The sequence below is a fragment of the Echiichthys vipera genome (assembly GCF_963691815.1).
Source record: "Echiichthys vipera genome assembly, chromosome: 13".
Lineage (NCBI taxonomy): Eukaryota > Metazoa > Chordata > Actinopteri > Perciformes > Trachinidae > Echiichthys > Echiichthys vipera.
Window position 1 is genome coordinate 7,867,126 of NC_139838.1, and position 22,486 is coordinate 7,889,611.

The 22,486-nt window shown below is 39.7% G+C and overlaps 1 protein-coding gene across 4 annotated transcripts in view; it reads left to right on the forward strand.

Annotated features, from left to right (window-relative positions):
* The window catches only part of trappc9 (trafficking protein particle complex subunit 9), a 245,413-nt gene that overhangs the window by 17,911 nt on the left and 205,016 nt on the right, over positions 1-22,486 (forward strand). For all 4 annotated transcript variants that reach the window (XM_083925898.1, XM_083925900.1, XM_083925899.1 and 1 more), the window contains 3 exons: positions 3,289-3,432; positions 14,880-15,006; positions 17,332-17,477. In XM_083925898.1, coding sequence (XP_083782024.1) covers positions 3,289-3,432; positions 14,880-15,006; positions 17,332-17,477 — 417 coding nt within the window. The remainder of the gene's footprint in view (positions 1-3,288; positions 3,433-14,879; positions 15,007-17,331; positions 17,478-22,486) is intronic.

Consider the following 22,486-nt stretch of genomic DNA (forward strand, 5'->3'; position numbering starts at 1 on the left):
ATAATGATGCGTTGCATCTCATTGCCCTGCACAGTAGAAACCTTCCACTAGTTTCATCAGAATTGGCCCAGAGGTACATCGCCTTTTGAGTCAGCTTTTGCATGACAGTGCGACTGCTTGGCCGCGGCACCGCGCTCATTATGTTGGCGGTGTGTTTAATGGATTGCCAGACACCTCCTGTTAAGGTCTGAAATACCACAAATAAAGTCATTTTTTCGTGTTCCAGCAAGAGAGACATCCTCAGAAAATCCAGAGTGTCCTTCGGATTACTGTTCTCCAGACAAGCACCGGTTTTGGCAGACAGGTGGAAGTCGGCTATTTTTAGACTGCTTAGTTGGTGCAGTTTCACTACAGAAAAAACTGGCTCATGAAGGAACTGCATTTACAGTTGGTTCAGACGGCAGAAAAAAGTCAGGATGAATAATGAGCGTGGTAGGAAAATGCTGATAAATGAAAAGCAACGCTGGCATGATTTGACATTATTGGAAGTGGTATTTAAGCTGAGGAAACATCCGAGTGTTCACCAAATATCCTCCCTTCCTCCCTCTTGCCCCCGCAGCCTCCTCAGCACATCTTACCTCTAGCTTTCTTTCCCACTTAGTGAGTCAACAGTCGACAGCTGGGAGCGGAGCAGGGGCTCTCGTAGTGGGCTGAGGGTCTTATGTAAGAGCTGGTGTCAGGCTAGAATGCTATTAAGATGTCTTGTGGAGTTGTGCAGAGAAAACAACACTGGCTAAGTTAGCACCAGGCTAGAGCACATGTCACAGGCAATTGGAGTACTTCAGTTTTAAGAGATGGCTCTAATGAATACACTTGAGTTTGATCTAATTGTGTGTGAAGCGTGCCAAATACAGACTCATGAAGGTTTGTCACGCACTTGTTTCACCTCGTCAAGCATTAATGTTTGTGCCTGAACACATTCCAGAGGCTTAAAAGGATACTCACTTGATTACTTTTTTTACCAATATTTTAAATTTTTTTTCTGTGTTCATTTATTATTCATAACATCAGTCAACATTTCTTGTGTTTTCATTCAATTTACCTACTTAAAATCATTTATTGTAACATTAGTGACACAATAATGATCTTGTCGCCACAATTTGATTTCGATAAAAGTTTACAAATTATAATATTGACGTTTCATCCAGCTCCAATATATTCAGATTTAGACTAACAAAGCTGCTTTTGGAACTGAGATGATTACAGAAAACATGTTGAGTGTTTAACCAGGACACTCCCACTGGGATTAAGAATTTCTCTTTCGAGGGAGACCTGACCAAGACCGACTACAGCACCAATCAAAACACACAGTTACAGACAGAACACATAAAAGGGGACAAAATTAAAGGAACTAAAAATTGAGTAGAGGAAACAAACATTTCATAAGAGAAACTTACAAGGGTCAGTTTTATAGTCAGGTAATGTAAAAACATCTTGAGGGATCTGCCTCTAATTCTTTATTTTGTTTAAGACAAAGAAAAAGCAGCAGATCCTCACCATTGCTGTAGCAGCTGTAACTAACAATGCTTGGCATTTAGTTTGAATAACGACAAATGATACAGTAAGAAATGATCAAAGTAGTTGCAGATTGTCTAATCATTTCAGCTCTAATACATACTAACAATCCTTTATTTATAAAAAAGGTAAACATTGACTTTCACATTGTTTATAACAAACTATTAAATTCAATTTTTTTTGCTTACGAGCGTTCAACTAAAGATCCCAGAAAACTCTTTAAATATGTAGCATACCCAATTATTTAATAACTTCCTGAAGATGTAATGAAATAAGCTCTTAACCTGATCAAAATATAATAAAACACAATCATGTAATCATATCATCACGCCTGTGTAATGTTACGGCGATTTGATGGAGCTCTTGGTTTAAAAGAAAAAGGCTTAAGGACAGGTCATTCTATGCACTTTCAACTGTTTGTGGAACAGTGAGTGCCATCTAGTGGGCTCAGAAAATAAAGAAAATGCCTTATATAGCTACATGAAGCTTTCTTTTGGACATCACTTCCTTTTCTCCATCCACATCCGTAAAGGCCCGCCCTACTCTGCCTCTGATTGGCTACTTGTTGCCTTCTTCACAGAATTCGGAGGTGGGGGGAAATGACGCTGCAGCCTCAGTAGACGTTGACGCACTGATTAACAAGCAAATGTAAAACTGGCAGTTCATATCCGTAAGGTTGCTGACTCCTGATTTAGACTAATTATTTATTGAATTACCAGAAGACATACTATAATGTGATATATATCGTTATTGAGACATGAACCGATATATATCAGGATCATTGATTTTGTTCATATCATTCAGCTCTAATCAGGATTTTAGTTTAAAGCATCTTTGCTTGGTATCAACGTACCACATGCCATCTGTGTTAAATTTCAAATTCTACACAAAGCCCAGAGTTTATATTTCCACACACGTCAAATGTGTTCAGTAGGCTAACATGACACTGACACTGCACACTGAAAAAAAAGCCTACTTTTTTACATTATTACATTATCCATCAAACTTATTGCAACCCCCCTGAAATCACTAGCAATAATGGTAAGACATATCACAGTATCAGTGCATTCAGGACATCTTATTATATCATCGGTCACATTATTACATTTTTGGAAATTATTACAAATTTAATGACATTTTCAGGCAATGATTACATAATTGGGTGCTCCAGTAATTCATCCATCCATCCATCTTCAACCGCTTGTCCCTAGTGGGGTCGTTGGAGCCTGACACCGGGTGTGAGGCGACACCCTGGACAGGACGGCAGTCTATCGCAGGGCACGTAGAGACAAACAGAGACAGACAACCATTCACACTTAGTCATTAATTAACCTAACACGTGCATGTATTTGGACTGTGGGAGGAACCCATGCAAACTCCAGACAGAAGGGCCCCAGTCAGGATTCGAACCAGGAACCCTCTTGCTGTGAGGCAACAGTGCTAACCACAATACTACTGTGCCACCCTCCAGTAATTCATTTTATAAGATAAAGATCAGTGTGTAGGATAGTCATTAAAACAACAATACAAGTCAAGTCAGTGGAGCTGAGGAATCACTTGTGAACATACTGTTGTTACTATCTCACAAATCACACATATGGAAACATTCAGCATGGGGAAACAGGGTCCTTATATGATCTGTATCACAGGTGTAGAGTCTGATCCTACAGACAGTCTTAATGCAGCTCCACTCATCTGACAGAACAGCTGTGTAACATTAGATGTCAGCAATGAGCCTTGTCAGCCTTGTAAATGTGAATTTCTCTCTCTCAGGTACCCACCGAGGCTGGGCTGCTGTTCAGATGCGCCTCCTACACGAACTGGTGTACGCCTCCCGACGCATGGGCAACCCCGGCCTGTCTGTGCGCCACCTGTCCTTCCTACTGCAGACCATGCTGGACTTCCTGTCTGATCAAGGTCAGCTCACAATGAAAAAAAACAAGCAGTAATATCACACTTTCTTTCGCTTCGTAGAACTGAAAACCGTGTGAGGTGCTTCCAGCTTCATGCTCATCCTTCAGAACAGTCTAGCAGGGGCCGACCTGTCCTTTGGTGATTGCAGAATTACACCTTGTGCTTAATAGTATGTGATGCACAAAACAAAGCCAGCTTTGGCAGGAGTGCAACATTGTGCTCTGACCAGAAATCCTGTGCAGCCAGGAGACAGTTTTTTTTTTTTTTTTTTACTGAAGCAGCACGAGCCAGACAGTCCACTGGCCACACAATAGAGGCCAGCGTAATCCTTGGTTGGCTACGGCGCATGAGAATGGAGGGAGGTAGAAGGAGATGAGGTATGAACAAGATGAAGCAAGCTTTCAGTATGAAATATTAAACATCAGCAGCTGTGTTTAAGGTGGTGCTTATAAAAGCTCCCTTAGAAACAGGCCTGCTGAAATGATATTTCCTCCTACAGCCTAACATACATCCAGGGCCATAAAAAATGATGAGTGAGTAGACACTGACTTTTTAAGCTGGTTTCTTGAGCAGTGTTCTTTTGCTACAATAAAATACCATTTCATATTTACTCAGTGTAACTTTTGGGGCTCAGAGCGCTGCCTTTGATTGCCTCTACTACCATCTGCAGTGTGATAATACAAATGTCACAAAGGTTATTGTAGGGTGCTCCAGTGAAATAATTCTCTCTTGATGTGTCTCTGGGTTTATATGCGTATATGTCAAGCATTGAATAGGACTGAGCAGGAAAGGCCTTTTTATGGCTCTGCTGTAAAAGTCCTATACACATTGGAGTCGAGAAATTAAACTTTAAAATAAAACTTTCAGACATGTAAAGGTGTTTTAAGGCTCAAAAGATCACCATCGTACAACACATACAGCATATTACAGAAGACATTTCATTAAGACACAGAATGAACACAACCAATGACATACATACATATCAGCCTATGGTGTATACAAACATGAAGAATTTAGGTATATGGTTATGTGGTTCCAGGCCAATATTTAGGCAAGGTGTGTGTCTAATGATAGAAATGGGTGACAGAATAATTGGGATAGATATGGGTCTCTATAAGAAAATACCCCAGGTGGACTATAAAGCCCCTTTCTCACTGGACAAACCCCCCATTAACGACCACTAAAATCTGCAGGGCTAAACAAAAAAATATTTTTTGGCTGATGCAGGCTTGACCCTTCCCGTCTTAGGACAATTCTCCTTAAACCTCCTTGACAACTTAAAGCTGCACCCATACACACACAGCACATTGCTAGACCTTCTGAATTAGACGCCCTTCACCGCTGGTATTGACTATCAGAGTGGTAGGATACTGCTATTTCTTTAAACGTAACCTCAAGAACACACAGCAGAGCCAGACCCTGAACCCGCAAGCCTCTGACCTCATGATGCAGCAGTGGATTCAACCCAAGTCAGTAGGCAAAGTGATGTATTGGTTGTAGATGAGGTTGGTGTATTGCTAGGTAGATGGGTAGGTTACAGAGGAGGAAGTGGGTATAGTCTCCTATATATTCCAACGCTTTCTGGCAGATAGGTAGGTCTACTGTAAACTGCCAGTAAAAGAGATGCGTATACCCTCCACTACACCACTGAGAAAGCTTGCTAGTTAACATTATTGTTAAAGTGGTAACGTTACAGTTAACGCTAGAGTTTAGCAGCAACATTAACCATTCACTCCACTCCTCCTTATCCTCTTTAGGACATAAGACTGCAACAATTGCATTTTGTCCTCAACAACATGCTTCTCCTCTCCCTAGAAGAGCTCCTCCAACTTTTAGTGCTATGCTAAATCTTGTTTTCTTTATTCTTCCTTCTTCGATAGTTGCACTCGTAACAATTGTCATTCATTTCTGGAAGAAATTACTCTGCAGAAGTCTCAGGTTTTAATTGGCCCTTAGCTCTGATTGGCAGTGATGGAAACACGGCGCCCCGATGGACACGCTCATTTTTTGCACCTTTTCCAGCGTGATGTGCTATGATGACGTGCAAGCAAGGCGCAAACCAAATTATTCTGCACCGCATTTGAAAAAAAGACAGAGTAAGTAACACATGTAAAAAAAAGTAACCATACTCATTCTCGTCTACTGGCAATGGGAAATGAGTCTATTTCTTAGCGTCTTCTTGATTCCATCCATTTTTAAACAGCATGACAGTGACCAATGTCATCAAATGAGACACTAAGTATCATATCATATCATCGGTGACTTCATGGGAGCAAACATTTTTACTGACAAGGAATTTTTGTCCTGATGGCACTGATGATATCAAAGGTAATATTCAAAACATATGCATGTATCTGTGTGCGGAGGTTTATTTTAATTTCTTGGAGCTACAATAAAAAAGGGATGTAATTGAAAGGGAACTAAAAATAGAATGAGATGATTAGAAGAGCTGGAGATATTGTCTCTCAGATAACATCACACATTAATGTCGGTTGCTTAAGTCGCCTTGGGTTGCAGTGAGAAAACACATTTTCTTTTTAGGCTGGATGCCATTCTTTTCTGTTTTTGTGTCGTCACATCACCCACAGGGGCCACATCGCTGAATGGGCTGATTGTACCTTTTCCAAGTCTTGGCTGGTATCATTAGAGACATTGCTTTACGGAAGCCTTCACCTTTTAGCAGTGCTAGAATTGAATGTAATGCTTACCTGCTCTTCCTCTGGGTCATGACAAGGTGAGGAAACAAGTTTTATTTATATATATATATATATATATATATAGCTGATTCTAGGACTGCCAGAGAGGATGGCATGAGTGAGGGGCGTGAGATGAAGCAGAGTGAGATTCAAAACACCATAATAAATTGGAAAGAAAGGAGCAGCAGAGTGAATGAGCAGAAGTCATGAGCTTCCAATTTATACCAAGTCTTTATAAGTCACTTCTACAGTATAATGTTTTCTGACTGTTGATGTGGTAGATCAGGCAGCATTGTGGGGATTCATGAATGTAGTCATATATACTATGAATGCATTATAATCCACTACAGAATGTAGAGCAGTCTAGACCACACTATGATTTTTTTATGATTTAAAGAGAGAAAACAACGACAGTTACAGCAACAGCAACAGTGTCGATGAAAGCCTTCCTTTTAACAGGCAGGAACGTCAGGCTGAATAAAGGTTCAATCTAAATAAAAAATCAAGAAAAAAAACATATAAACGTCACACATAACCTGTGGATACTAAGTCCTACTAAAAGCACTCACATGTCAAAGTCCTCCATTTAAACTTAATTTAAGTACTAAATTGTAGTGAAGGAACCTACAGGATTACATTTCACTGGTATTTTATTAAATATGATTTCACTTTACAAATACATGAATTGATTGATTTATAAAGTAAAAGTTTTACTCGTGCAGTAAAATGTTTTCCTGTTATATCTGACGTTTTTGAATTATCACTGTTGCTTCAATGTTATATTTCCCTCTACGTTGTGGTGGAGTGCAACTATAAAGTTGCATTAACTGGAAATACTTAAGTAAAGCATAAGTACCTTGAAATTTAGTAAATACATTACCCCACAACACGTAACTAAAGTCTGTTTTAAACTGGATGACTACATATGAAATTCATACTAATACAATTTTGAAACCTGATTGAAAAATGACAATATTTTGATTCTTTTATACAGGCCTGGAAGTAGATTCAAATATTTAATACCATTTATAATCTAAAAGTATGTTTAAAAGATTAAGTGCAAGATAAAAACAAAGACCTTCAGTGGTAATTCATCAGTTATTTAATGTTTTTGTTTCTGTTTTGTCATTTCTGTGCATCCCCCACAGATGTTAACCATGAACAAACGAGTTATACGACCAGGTCATAATGACCAACCAACAGAGAGCTCAGAGAGTGCTTGTCTTCTTTCATTTGTACAGTAAAGTCCTATACCTGATGTTCTCTCCAGAGGTGCAGCAGGTTACAGTGAAGTTTTCCCCACTGAGTTGTAGCCTCAGTGCAATTTACAGCAAAGGCCTCCTGGTTCTGAATCACTGGCTTCACATGCCTCAATAATGTCAAGATCATTGAAAGTCTTCCGGTGCATGCAGACTATCCCCTTGTTATCATTACCTACTGTATCACCTTCTTTGATCACAAGACGCACTTATCTTGGTGTGCTTTATCGGGCCTGTTTTTACCCAGCTGGCCTCCAGACTAAGTGTGATAATTGCCTTGTGACTGGTGGGTGTCTCAGGTGATTGGTGCTGCTTCTGCTGTTCGTAGTGTTTCTTAACTCCGCTCCCCACATGGGAAAGTGTGAAGGGGCTGATATGAAAGCACAAGTGGTATGAAGGGAAACTTGACAGCAGGTGCTATCGATCTAACTTCATTATTCTCATAGGCCACAATTTCTCCAACGGAAAACCTGTTTGTTTATAATTTCCAGTGATTTGACGGTGGGTGAACTGTCCCTAACCGCCAATTAATGATCCCCTTGGGGAAGAAACCACCTCAAACCAAACATCACTTATATTCTCAGAAAAAAAGTGATGTTTTCACAGTGCAGTTGCAGTGACCAATGAAATTGTTGCATCATTTGGCGAAAATCACTTCCTTCTCCAAATAGTAAATTGATAGGGTTGTTTCGGGTTTGCAGACTTGCAGTAGTAGTACAGATGGTGTCCTTTTTAAAAAAATATTATTCACATTTCATGAGATATGAATGTCTGATCTTCATGTTTCCCCCGGGTAGTGATAGACACTGTTAAACATTTCATTTTAAAAGACAGATATGCCTCTAGTAATCACATGTGCACTTGCTATTGCCGCGCCAGTTGAGCAATTTCATAGATTTTCCTGTTTTGATTATTTGCATTTAATTAGAGTTGCTGACATGCTTAATTATTCCTCATGTCTCCAAAGTTGTGAGTGGAAGATGTTGCATAAACTCTGACATGATAATCCTGTCGAGATTTCTGAAAATAGTTTTTCCTGCAACAAATTCTATCTTTTCTTCTGTTGCAATTTTAAAACACATTAGAATTGCACACAAACAGTCTGACGTGGATATATGAAGCGAGGCAGCAGATGGAAGATACTGACTTTCCTGCTGCCTTGATGTGGCTGTTTAACTCAAAGGGAGCTCCTTCATGTATCCTGAAAGCAGTTGTAGATGACAGATAATGCTCAAGTGGCACTACACTGGTTATACCCGTCAAGGTCAGTTTACCATTCATTAGGAGTGCCACTCAGTCTTTGAAAACAGTCAATATCTCTAAACGATTTACTAGAGGTGTTACGATTCACGGGTGCAAATTGATTTTATCATTGAGGATGGGACTACATGGATTCATGGACCCATTGTCTGCTCAAAATGTACCATTTAGTTATAAATTAGTTGACTAAGCTTAGCTGGCTCTACACAGTGTCTCTGTTCTGCTCCATCCTGGTAAAATGAACAACAAATTGTAAATATATAAGAAAGGTAAAAGAAATATACACTGGAGAGCAAAACTAGACAACAGGTTATAAATACTTGATTTATTCTGAAACGCTGTTATTGTTTATCGTTAACAATTTGATAGAATATCAGCTGTGGCCATACCACTGCTGTCCTAGCATGTTTTTTTAAATAACCGAGGCCCTTTAGATTAGAACAGTAACCATTGTGTCAGAAGAGAAGATTTAAACGACTTCAGCACATCTGCGCCCACAGGACATCACTAGTTTCTCACACTGCTCTGATTTGATCTTGGTCCATTCTTCTTTCAGTCTCTTCCACAGTTCACTAATTGTAGTGGGTTTCGTAGACATAACTTTGTCACTAAGGATTTTCCAGAGATTCTCTATGGGGTTTAGATCTGGACTCTGGACTGGCCATTTCATTGTTTCAATATTCTGAGCTTCAAGGAACTGCTTAACCTGTTCTGCAGTGTAACAGGGGGCATTGTCTTGTATGAAAATTGCAGCTGATTGGGAGGCAGTTGCAGTGAAGGTATTGTATTTTGCTGAAAGATGTTCACATAAACATTTTCATTCACTCTGCCATGTAGCTGAACAAGAGGCCCAACTCCTGCTGCAGAAAACATCCCCAAACCACGACACTCACTCCTCCAAATATAACTGACTTCTTTACACACTTTGGGTTCAGTCTTTCCCCAGTCCTACGCCCAACATAATGTTTCTCATCAGACACAAATAAATTGAACGTACTCTCATCACTGAAGTCACCAGTTCTCTTCTGTCCTCACAACATGCTCTCAGCAAAGGCAAGTCTAGCCTTTTCATTATTTCCGCCAATGTGAGGTTTGGTCACTTAAACGACAAGACACTGTGTGCAGAGACAGATCCGTACCCTGTTCTGCACTGCACTGGCAAGCAAATCGAGCTGCAGTGTTGAACAGATTCCCCCTCTCATGCAACATCTGACTTTGCAATACCTCCCACTTTTCAGCACAGACAAAATCAAAATCAATGCCAAATCAAGTGAATAAGAGAGCTGCTGAGTCAGGAAAAGCATGGCCTAGCTACATGCACCAGTTTTTGTAAACTCACAAACCTAGAGATGGATAAGTTTGATCTGTTTTCTTTTAAATAGAGCCATACAGGGTAACTTTCAGTTGCTCAGCTTCCAGTCTACAAGGAAAGCAGCCAGAAAAATCCCAATTATTCATCAATCTGCTGATGTGTGTGTTTGCAGTCTGTCAGCAGTTTTCATTTCACAATATAATTTGATAAGTATCCCTTTGAAAATGTACCCATTGTCTGCGCTGTCATTAAAGGTATTCAAAGCTGTAAGCTCACCTCTTCCCCAGTAGTGTCTGTAAAATAGTGTCTAAGAATGATAAATCTCCAAGCACAGCAAATATCGAAATCTCCAGGGGGGCGGCTGAACTGTACTGCTGAGTTTTATTTTGTGTGTCATCACATAGTGGGAAGATTTAGAAGGATAGCGGTGTCACTTCAGGACCTGCTCAAAGTCAAAGGCCATTAAATTTCACTTATTATGGCCTGATTTGCCATTTGATTACCTCGTCGGACAGCAGCTTTTTGTTTGCCGTTATCCTCCAAACATAAAACGGCCTATTATGCCTGATTAATCTGTCAGCTTGATGTACATAGCTTCCTGTTTATCATGTCAATTTAAGCAAAACGTTATTTGTAACTTATTGACCATATGTCATTGTTGCTGTGCATAGTTCTTCTCTTCCTTCGTGGTCCACTCACACAGACATGCATTGTGTAAAGATAGAGCAGGTACTGTATATCAGTCACTTGATTTTCCTCAGTAGCTGCATACATTTAATTCATGCTTTCCTCAATATTTGTAGAGATTCTGAGTCTTAGTCTTCACCACATTCTGCCATGTGTATCATATAGCTCTCTTAGCATTTTTATAGAATTAAGAACCAATATGAAATGATAACAATTTGGATCTGGGGAAGTGTGTGGTGATGAGCCTTAATGCAACTGTAACTTTTCATTTGAGGTGGTTGGGGTGTGAACAGCCTTAAGGATGGTTTTTTTAAAGAAAGACTTGACAATGAACATGCCACTGGAGGACAGCTCCCACACTATCCTAATAATCGTGCAGATTTTCCAATTTATATATGCTGTTCAATGTTAGATTCACCCCTCAGTGTTTTCACTACTGCTGCAATGTGATGTATCAGAGCTAGATGTCTCCATCATCTCAGGGTTTCCATTATATGATTTCACCATGTTAAATGTGATTGCGTGGTCTCTCAGTGCAGATACATACTGTAGTTGAATGCCGGGATCAACATTTTCTTCTCTTCTTTTTGATGTGGGATATTTGTGCTGAGCTGAGCCATTTTAGCAAGGTGCAAGTGTGTCTTTCCACATTACAGATTTCTTTATTTACTCTAGCCCACATTTGTAGTATGGAGTACAAAACGAGAAAACGCTGCACAGCACAACAAGTAGAAATAGCTCGTTTACAGAATGATGTGCGCCGGTCTGCACAAATCAAAGTAGAGCCACGTTTAAAATAATGATTTTCCAATTAAAACGGATCTTCATTTGAATCATCCAATATCCAATATTGATTCATAAAAAGAATCTAAGAGAACTCAAAAGTTTTTCGGTCAAACAAGCGTTGTCACTTTTTAACATGCTGTCCAATCACAGTGGAGAAGGGGCAGGACAAATACCATTAAGGCCAATAATCACATACTACATAAGCAGGTGCTGAACAACAACGTGGAATAAAGTAAAGATCTCATCAACCCACATAATCCATGGGCACGTCCTCTCTCCCAACGTGCTTCAACCTTCCCATCATCCACAATAAGGGCCAGAGCAAGTACTCTACTTTGTCCCAACATTTTTACTTTTGCGGATGTTCCGTATCATAGCAACCAGGCGCTACCAAAGCATCTTAGCAAAATGCTGTGTCCCCAAAATGCTCTCAAGCGCTCCCAGCTGGCCGTTTTCAGAAGAGTGCCTGGCCCAGACCCAACTGATAAATCTGCAGCATGGACATGTGAAAGTAAGCCATGAACAAATTGAGAGAAGAAGTATCCCTCACACTTAGACAGAGCTGTAAAACTGTGAAGCCAGCTGCAACAAGAGTGCGAATTTTTATCTAGAACAGTAAAACTACAATGACTCACCTGTGACAGCAGAAAGCAGACACATTAGGTATGAAGTAAGGCAGGCAGGGATGGAGGAACACAGAACATTTTCTGCATCACAGCATACCTGTAAGACTGCAGTTATTGTGCATCAACTAGAAATGAATCAATGCATTGTTTGCACTTCACAGATTGTCCCTCAGTCATTTCATATTACTTTTCATGGAGCTTAAGCTTGCAAAACGGTTTCCAAACAAACTAAAATGACACCTGCTGCTTTACAAATTATGTAAGAATATGGCTAAGTACAAAAGATGCTTTCAGAATACCCGAGGCCTCTGCCACACTAATAATTATGGTACAAAATAATTTCTCTGCTTAATGAGAAACGAATGTTCGATCACGTCAACCTGTTGAAAGTGCAGCGTTAATAAAGTAGTTTCCTGGAAAGAAGAACTGCAAACAAACTCATTAGATTGGGGCTGATTTTATGGATTCAAATTTCAAAAGTCTCCCACCCTCCTGTCAGGAGCTCCGCTTTCACACAACAGGATCCAGAGCAAACTTTCACCCATGATGCCTTTCATCCTGTCTTCAATTGTTTTCTTCCTCTTGACAGTTGACACTTGATGAGATGAGATATTTTCTTTCGGGGTGCCATGTGAAGCGTTAAGAGCTACACCCTTTCACTCCCTTTTTCATTAAGCGCAAAAAATGTTTCTTTTGACGGTGTGTTCCAGCTGCCAGGCTGATAATGTGCTTTGTTCTGTTTGTCTCGGCAGGGAGCTCACTGAAAAGCAGTGTCGAAACAAGTCAAACGAATCAAAACACATGGCTTTGATTATATGGGCCCTGACTGTATAAAATATGAACGTAGTCTCCGGCGTCACCAAGGTTTTCTGACTGCCTGACTTGACCTGACAACATTGCTTTGAGAACTGCCATTTTGAAGCCATGACATTGGCATTCTGGCCATTGCCTTCTGGGTTTTTTGAAACTGGATGTGACCATATTTGGACAAGAAGGCAATGAAACCAGCGCCCCCTGCAGGTTTAAGGTTCTTCCGCTTCACTTTTCAGATCCGGAAGCTACTCCGGCTTTATTATACAGTCTATGGTCTATGCTAGCCACCTTTGACTACACCCACCTGTCACTGGCTGCAACAACGCTCGTAATTATGCACTACTTTCAGCCTTAATATAATTTTAACAGCTGAGTTATATAAAAATTCACCCCCAGTGCAGTTGTCATGAACAGGGAAATTAGCTGTAGAGACCAAACCTGTTTTTTCAGCTGTAAACATGTTTAATTCTGCTGTAAAATTGTTGATATGAACGCGGGGTCTATGGGGATTGACTCCCTTATAGAGCCAGCCTCAAGTGGGTATTTGAGGAACTGCAGTTTTTGGCTTAATTTCTCAGCCCCGGGGGTTGACACTTGGCATTGTTTGTAGGGATGCCGTCTCTCAACTCACAACTCACAAAAATGGCCGCAGTTTGGGGGAGGAAGTCTCAGCCCGGATATCCGTTACCTATACCTGAACGTCTAAAATATTAGATGTTGCCTCCAGAGGCTTAATTGTCGTCAGACGGACAGGCGATGGGTTCCGAGATCAAAAGAGAAGATGAGAAGTCACAATTTTTAATTCCAAAAGTATTGCCAAAAGACAAAACCCACTACCCTCCTGTTTTTCATACCAAATATCAAATATTGGAAGAGATCTCACTCTGTGTCACTCTTTTTGACAAACTAACTCCACCACTAAGTCAATATATAATATGCTGAATGTCCAAAAGAGAAATTAATATTGGGTTATTATTGTAATTCTATGTGTGTCAAAACCCTTTATCTGAGCAGAATCAACATTGAAAAAGAAACGACCCACTGTTCTCAGCTCTCTTTCCTGGAGTTCTGCTGTGAACACTCAGATATAGCAAACAAGAAAACAATGGACAAATATAGCATCAATCATGAAAGCTTTGAGCCAGGAGGACAGCCGAGCCGTCACCAATTCATCTCTTGCTATTTTATTCTTTCTACACTTCTCTGATGCCTTCCTTCCTCCATCCATCTCAGTCTCACTTTATAACCCCCTTTCCCCCATTTTCCCTTCTTGCCACTTCTTCACTCTCTCTAACCACACTCCTCTGACCCTATTTCACTCTGATTTACAGTGATGGGTCTCTGGCACCCAGTTTCTATGTAAAAGGTTGTTGTCTATGCAAATATCATGTCATTCATGTGGACAGTTTTCTTGTATCGTTTTTACTGCTAGGAGACATGAAACCCCTTGAACTCAAAACTTTTTGCGTCTCCTTTCAAAGAGACAGTATATATTTTAGAGCGCTTTTGGGTTTAAATGATGCAATATCTGTATTTAAGTGTTTTATGTTGAATGTACAATGCTGTGGACTTCACATTAATACAAAACGCTTGCACTCATAAAACTTTATAAGGTTCTCCCCAGAAGGGTTATAGATCTATGAAATCTCTGCGATCTTCCTAAATGATCGACACTCTTGAAACTTGCAGAGCCAAAGCAAATTCTTTGGCTGGGTGAGCAGTAATGTTCCCTCAAAAGGTATTGATGGTACAATAAAACGTCCAATTTTACTTGAAGGCTTGGGCCGTTATTGCTGAGAGAGAGACACCTAGGAGGTCATTAATGTCTGGTTAATTTATATCGCACACAAAGATGAACTCTGCTGGGGAGACAGTACTCCCATTATCCGGGTGTGGGGAACTTTAAAAGGAACCGTGTTATGTCATAATTGTTCCTGCCTGATCTTTAGATAACTGGTAATGTGTATATAATCAGGGATTGTCCTTCTGTTCTGTGCTGCTCAATTTACAGAGAAGAAAGAGGTGACCCAGAGTCTGGAGAACTACACCTCCAAGTGTCCGGGTGGAATGGAGGTCATCACGCTCCCTGATGGCCTGAAGCTCCCTCCGGTGCCCTTTACAAAACTCCCCATTGTCCGGTAAGACCTGAGTGTCACTGATTGTCTCATCTTGCCACGTTGGCTCTACTTGGTAAAATATCATCCAAGTGATACACTTGGCGTGATTACAGTATACCATTAACTTAAATCTTAAATTTAGATTGTCAATAGTTAGCGTTTACTGTTAAATGATTGCATTCAAAATCCCTGATTATGTAATTGTTGCGTTTAATGTCATTTCCTTTGAAATCAACCTTCCAGGGAATGTTCATCTAAAAATGACCCATCAAATTGGGTAAAATTGGATTTGTTCTTTTTGGTTGAAATTCTTCAAAAACATACAATTGTTTGAATGATTTCATATGGAATTTAATTTTTACAACAAATCCCATCAAAAGGCCAAAACAAACAATGTTAGTTTCACAATAATGTGCAAATTATCGAGCCTGTCTGTGCTTTGCGTACAGAAAATCCTTTTTAAACAGGGTCAAAGTTATATACTGTCTACTTTTAATTAAAACATTTTTTTTTTCAAAAACAGTGGAGCTCATAGTTTTTGGGAAACTTAAATAAAGCAGAGTAAGTAGTATATTTGTTGGGGACTATTTTTAGCTGTGGATTAGGTGCCATATTGAGGTTTTACGGAAGCAGGACAGTGTATATGTGATCAACTTAAAATAAAGTAAAGCGTTAATGAAGGAACATGTCACCCTCTGTGGCTCATCGATGTGTTTTTAACCCTTTGAATTCTGTAGGAACGGTGTCTACATTGATATTTGTGCTTATTGTGAAGTCATTTATTGGAGTATCTTTGCTTCATTAATTCATCTTCAACCGCTTGTCGGTGTCACAGGGGGTATTTTCAAATGCTTCATATCCCTAAAATCTCAACAACCTGAGCTAAAAGATTATGTAAGTAATTAAATAATAATAATTGATAAAACATATTTAAACTGTCAGAAATTTAAAGGAAATACAAAAATTTTACAGAATTAACACACAAAACATATTGATCCAAAATATTTTTAAATGTAGAGATATAAAGAAAATGTTTCTTAAGTTAGTGTGTAAAGGCATCATGTAAAGCGTCACGTAACGTGATTACATCATCATGAATGTTCAACGGGGTCACGGGAGCGACAGAAGCCTTATCTTTCTGCTGCAGAAAGAATGAATGCTCTAGCTATCATATATCTTTTTTAATCGTTTTTAGAGCATCATGTGAATAAGAACCACCTGCGGCCGGGTTTTTCTTTCGCTCGGATCCTGATGCCAGTCATTTGAAATTCTGTATTTGCTGAATCCAATCCTATACCTATATTTACCTAAATGTTGATTAAATATATGTCTGAGACATTAAAATACCAGCTATAGGTATTAAATCGAAACACCTTATTTTTAGATCCAAATACTGAAGGTCTTGAATCAAACCCGCCCCTCAAAAAATCTTGTTGTTGTTGACCTCCAGTGGTTTCCTTTCTCACCTGGCTGCTGTGACTTAAAGGTGTACTCCAGTACCTGGTGACATCACTGTCGGGCGTGGTTATAGGTGCAACAGATCAATTTTCTGACCACCAAGAAGACACAACAGATAATTAACCTAAAAAAACATTACACCATTGCATTAACAAACAAGTACTTGATTAATAACTAAAGCTGTAACCGCTATATGTGTGACGAAAACTTGGGCTTGTCAGATTTATCATCAAATGTAACTATGTATCGATCCAAATATTCAACTTTTGGGATATTTGTTTGTTGGGTAGGCATTAGTTTCCCTCTGTCAACAAGGGCCGGCTGAAACTCAACCGGTGTGTTCTATTGAGATTAAGTTTTGAGCACAGGAACTTTGCTATCAGTGGGCTTTAGCTAATCTCAGCCTAAGGCCTAAAAAATGGTAGTGGAATATAATAAAACGCACAAAAAAGTTGGCTGAAATGTGAGGAGGCCAGTTTTGATTTTTACAGCCCTTAAATAACTTATCTGACAGCAAAGTCCACTTCAAAGCGAGACAAATTAGACCCTAGAGATAGCAACTATCAGTTATTTTTACATTAATTAAACACAGGCTTGTCCCACAGTGGACAAACTGTGTTGCAAATACATTTTTTTTTTAAATAAAACTTCTCTCCTACTTCGAAACTCAAAATAACAAGTTTACAAGTAGGCAGGGGGTTTGTTCCACCAGAGTTTTTTTGAGAAAATAATTAGGTAAATATGTTTTTTTTTGCATATATTGCAGTTAGTTGGTTACTGTGGAAGCAATGAGATGATCATTTTTGGTGTGAAAAGTGTCTTTAATGCACGTGCGAAATGAGACTTACTCATGTCGTTGTTGTGCCTTTTCTTTTTTACACAAACTAGATCAGTGAAGCTCCTCAATCTGCCTGTCAGTCTGCGTCCTCACAAAGTCAAAGGCCTGCTGGGACAGAATATGTCCACCGCCAGCCCCTTCATCTACTCACCAATCATCATGCACAACAGGGGAGAGGAGCGTTGTAAGAAGATAGGTAAGGCTATGCACATCTCAACCTGTCTGCTGTACTGTACGATCTCACCATAAAAATGATTCCATTTTATTTATGGTGTCATAACATAACAATTATCTCATGACTATTTTCTTTGCAATGACGTAGCGATTAGTTGTCAACTATTAAATTAATTGCCCACTACTCTGATAATTGATTAATCAGTTTGAGTCATTCTTTAATTAAAGTCAAAATACTCTGATACCAGCTTCTGAATAGCTGAATTTCTTTGAGTTTTGGACGAAATACGACATTTGAGAACATCATCTTGGGCTTTAGGAAGCTCTAATAAACCTTCTTTTAAACTGTTTTCTGACTTTTTATAGATCTTAAAACTAAGTGATTAATTAGACTGTGGATCTCACACACATGTTGACGAAAGGTGTATCCTCACAGCCACATTCCAGCACACGAATGTGAAGTGACTGAGGTTTCAATGCATACAGTGGACATAAACAAAATACACCTTGCTGTCAAAAAAAAAGGAATCCACTGACCATTTACCATTATATTACCATCTGCGCATCTGTCTTGCATAAACAAGATCCCATATTCATTGTCTCAATTATCGCAGAAGAGACTAAATGCCCTTTGTGCAACAAGACCAATCCTCATTGCACAGATTTCATTTCAACAATCAAGGTACTGGTACATACAGTATATGTACATTGTCAATGATTGGTGTCTTATTCACTCATATAACATTAAACACCAGTGAAATACTACATTTTGTCTAAAAAAAAAATCTAATTCTATTGGGGACCCACTTAAATGACCACCTTAGTTCACCAGGACTCACTACATTGAAAAAATATAAACATCACTGGCTTTTATGGTGCATTGAATCTAGATTGATGGGAAAAAAACGCTTTTAGCACAAATGTTTTAGTGACAGAATTGATTGAATCCTAATTAACCACAGACAACATTTTTAGTTTAAAGATATAATCTGTAAGATTTAAGTCTAATTAATTTCTTGTAAGTTCCTATCTATCAAAGAGTGAGTTAAAACCATGGTGATTAATCATATGACCCACTAATAACAGCATTTGTTGCCTTTTTGCTGAGTTTTTCAATCTGTGTGTCTGTGGAGACATTCCCTCTCTATGGGCCTCATTTATCAATCTTGCGTGAAAACGGGTGCAGATCTGAGTGCAGAATTGGTCGTAGGAAAGGACCCACGTGTGATTTATGAAACATTCGTATCGGACCAATCTCAGCATGCGAATGAGCGGGCCTTGATAAATGCGGCGGCTGAATTCGATCGTCATTAACATGTGACGCCCTTAAATATTCCTGGTTCGGAGGCCTCGCCCACTGAGGTCTAACATGGAGAGACGAAACACTGGGAAGAAAAGAAACTTTTCCGACAGAGATCGGCATCCTGACATCCGAGATGGAGCAAAATAAAGATGTTCTTTTTGTCAGTCTTAAGAGTGGAATAAAAGGGGCCCATAAAAACCCTTTATGGAAAAGAATAATGGAGGCAGTCAACCCGAAGCAGCGCTCCACTGTGACGTGTGTGCGCACAGCTGAAACTGCGCTCCTGCTCTGTAGCAGGGTTTGCCAGCGGGGTTTGCCAGCGGGGTTATTAGGTATTCTGTTAGAGGATAACCCCTGTCACCTAGAAGAACCATACCAAAATGTTAATCGTCTGATACCTTGTTTGATTTAATGCAATTTATCGAGGGTAGCCACTTACCGAGGAGATGACTTTGGCTCTGCAGTGCGCCTTGTGTTCCCCCCCCTGGCCACCTGGCCACCACGTTAAAAAGCGATAGCTTGGCATCACAAATCACCTGTACATTTATCGAGTGGTAGTTTTTGCGATTGATGAATGCGTAATCATTCATGGATGGTGCCTTCAGACGCACATGAGTACAATCAATTGCTCCAACCACATTGTGTATTTTTTTTTATTCGTTTTAAGAATTCGTTTTGATCTGTTCTTAATATGTGACTGCTTATGCTTAATGACAGCTGAGGTTTGTTCATTATTTTCAGCCAGATTTTGCTTTGCTGCACCGCAAATACACAGGCTCAAATTTGCGTACACAATCTCAGACCAGACCTGAGATTTGATCGTAGCTCCCGCTCACGTCCAAATTGATAAATGCCGGAGTTTGCCAGGAAATGGTCGTACGCAGGTTTTTCTGCCGTACGTTCGTTTGATAAATGAGGGCCTATAAGTGTAAATAAGTCTCCATGTTAGTTACGCTCCTGACAGCGGCTGGTCTGACAGCCCAGCTCGTCACTAACGGTTATGCTGTGTTCACTTGTAATTGGAAATCGTAAACTTCTAACTTCTGAGTCAGGCTTGTAGTAAGGGCAGAAGTGTAATAGGAACATGCTTGTGTATAGATCTAAGGAATAACATATAGGGGACGGCCTGGAGTAGAGAGGTGAATGTCTTTCAATAAAGTTTTCAAAAGAGAAAAAAAAAATCAACAGTGTGACTGCAAAGGTGAGGGCTCTGAAAGAACAGGCTCTCCTGCGATTACCTCTTACTGCCAAAGAGGCCGCTAACAACGTATCTCAATTCTTACGGATTATGACTTTAAATTAACAGCGAAGGGGTGTGAACCCTTTCTGAATGCACTGTGTACTCTCCGCGGTGAATCATGTGGAGGTTTCCAGCACTGAGCTATAATCTCAAACTGTAATCTATAGTCATCATCAAGCAAATGTTTGTGAGATATTGCTTACCCCTAAGGGCATACCTCATGGACATTCCCAAACAGAAGGCAGAAAGAAGACTCGTTCATTGTCTCATCTCATCTCATCTTCAACCTCTTATCCAGGGTCGGGTCGCAGGGGCAGCAGCTTTAGCAGGGGACCCCCAAACTTCCCTTTCACGGGCCACATTAACCAGCTCTAACTTGAATATCATCAACAGTTCATTGTGTAGCTTGAATAGCTTGAGTATTAGAAATTGGCCAAGAGCAGGAGCCCTTTTAAGTGACTGCTTGAAGGAGCTTTTGGCAACACTGCCTTCTTCAGAACTTCTTCATTAAGTTTTGACAAAGGCTCAATGTTGCAGAGCCATTAGCTAATGAAATACAGTCTTAGCTGCCAAACAGTCAATCTTAAAGTGGAATTTTCCCTGATTTTACACATTAGGAGTAAATAAGCTGCTGCTTCTAGCGTAACACACACTGACCTCCGATTGAGTTGCATTGTGGGTAACAAGGTTGTCACAATACCAGAATTTTGAACTTGGATACAATACTAGTATAAAAAAATGATAGATGATACTACAGCTAAAAAGAAAGATCTGTTTTGTTATAGCTTTAATACTTTCGATAATATTAAACGTGGATATTTTATAGACTTGAAACGTAGCATTGAAAAATAAAGTATTGAAGTATCGATTCTTTTGAAAACCTTAGTGGTTTATGTAAGCACCAGCTTTTGACAAAGAAGAATGGATGGAATACAAAAGATGTAATGTCTGTTCTGTTCTTTAAACCGTCCTAAATGTTGTAGAAGTACAATCTTTAATCAGGGGAAGTATTCTTTCAAGCGCTTATACCTTTTATCAATATACTTGTTAAATTCTTTGTTGCTCAACATATTTCATGATTGAATGTCCTCCTTTCTATGGACAACAGGCGACGCTTGGTATCTAGTGATGCTATCCAAAGCCTGCACTGCAGCATTATTCTTTGCTCGTTTATTAGCTGGAGGGTTTGAGTTCTTTGGAATATCTTCATTCCCATTTCATTGATCTTGACGATGGCAGAAACATGACAGATTTCTTCTGATGGTGACATGGCTCTGGCTTTTGATGGAAGTCAGCTCCATTGAGTTCTGTTTCTCCGCTTCAGGCTTATCTGTGTTGCCTCGTCAAACTAGATGAGCATCCCACAAGGTTTACTTTTCTACATTAATTCTAGTTGGGTGATATTGGCCAGCTGCCGTCATCGCTCTCTAATGGTATGTCTGCAATAACTGTCGGAAATGTCTTCAGAGTTACATTAAGCAGTGAATAAGTGTTTGGGGAATCTAAGTGTAATCTTTAGGCAGTACTGCAGAAAACGGCTTCTACTTTGAAAATGCACACAGAGTTAATGTACATCAAATATCAGAACTAAATTTAATATTGGTCATTTGAATGTATCCTCAGTTTAGTTAGTGAACCTGATGGATGTGAGAAATTTACACTCGGACAGTTTCAAAACAGTCATGACCCCTCCTTCTTTTCTTTAATAATTATACCGTACATGCTGCATATTGGTAACCTGACTATCGTCAGATGACTTTCATTCCGTCTTGCTTCCGCCTTGACTCCGCCTAGCTCCACACATCCATCTGGGATCGCTCCATTGCAGAGGGATTTAGGGTCCGCAAAAAATAGTCAGGCCAATCAGGACCGCCGGGCGGGATTTTATAGATGTGACATAGCAGAGCTCACATCGAGGAAGCAGACGCCAACATTGATTCTGCCATTTCATCGGTGTTGTCCAATCTAGAGAATATATCTTCTTTAAAAGAACACCAGAGAACGGCTCTGAGGGCTTTTGTTGGTGGAAACATTGTTTTTGCCTGTCGCTCTCATCAGCGTCACGGGTTGGTTTCGATGTGAGTGGTTAAAGTAGCACGTCAATAAAGATGACGAACAAGTGGTTTATCCAATCATATGCAAGAATTTTTGATAAGGCCCAGCCTCCTGAAATCACTTTCCTATGGAGAGATCCCAGATGGATGAGTGAAGCAAGGAGGAAGAAAAAAATCATCTGGCGAGAGTCAAGTTAGCATATTGGAACCCATGCTGAATTGGGATAATGGGTTTGTTTCAGAGTGAATCCTGTTTCAGGACAGCAAGATTTCAGTTCCCTCAAATGACTTCCTCATGTTGTCTTAAACATGTCTCAAATATTTATAACAAATGGCTTAAGTTATAGATTAATGTCTTCTTGATCACATGAACACAGAATTATGCATTAAAAATACTTTTTTTACTTTTTATTCTACTGAGCTTAGCTTATAAA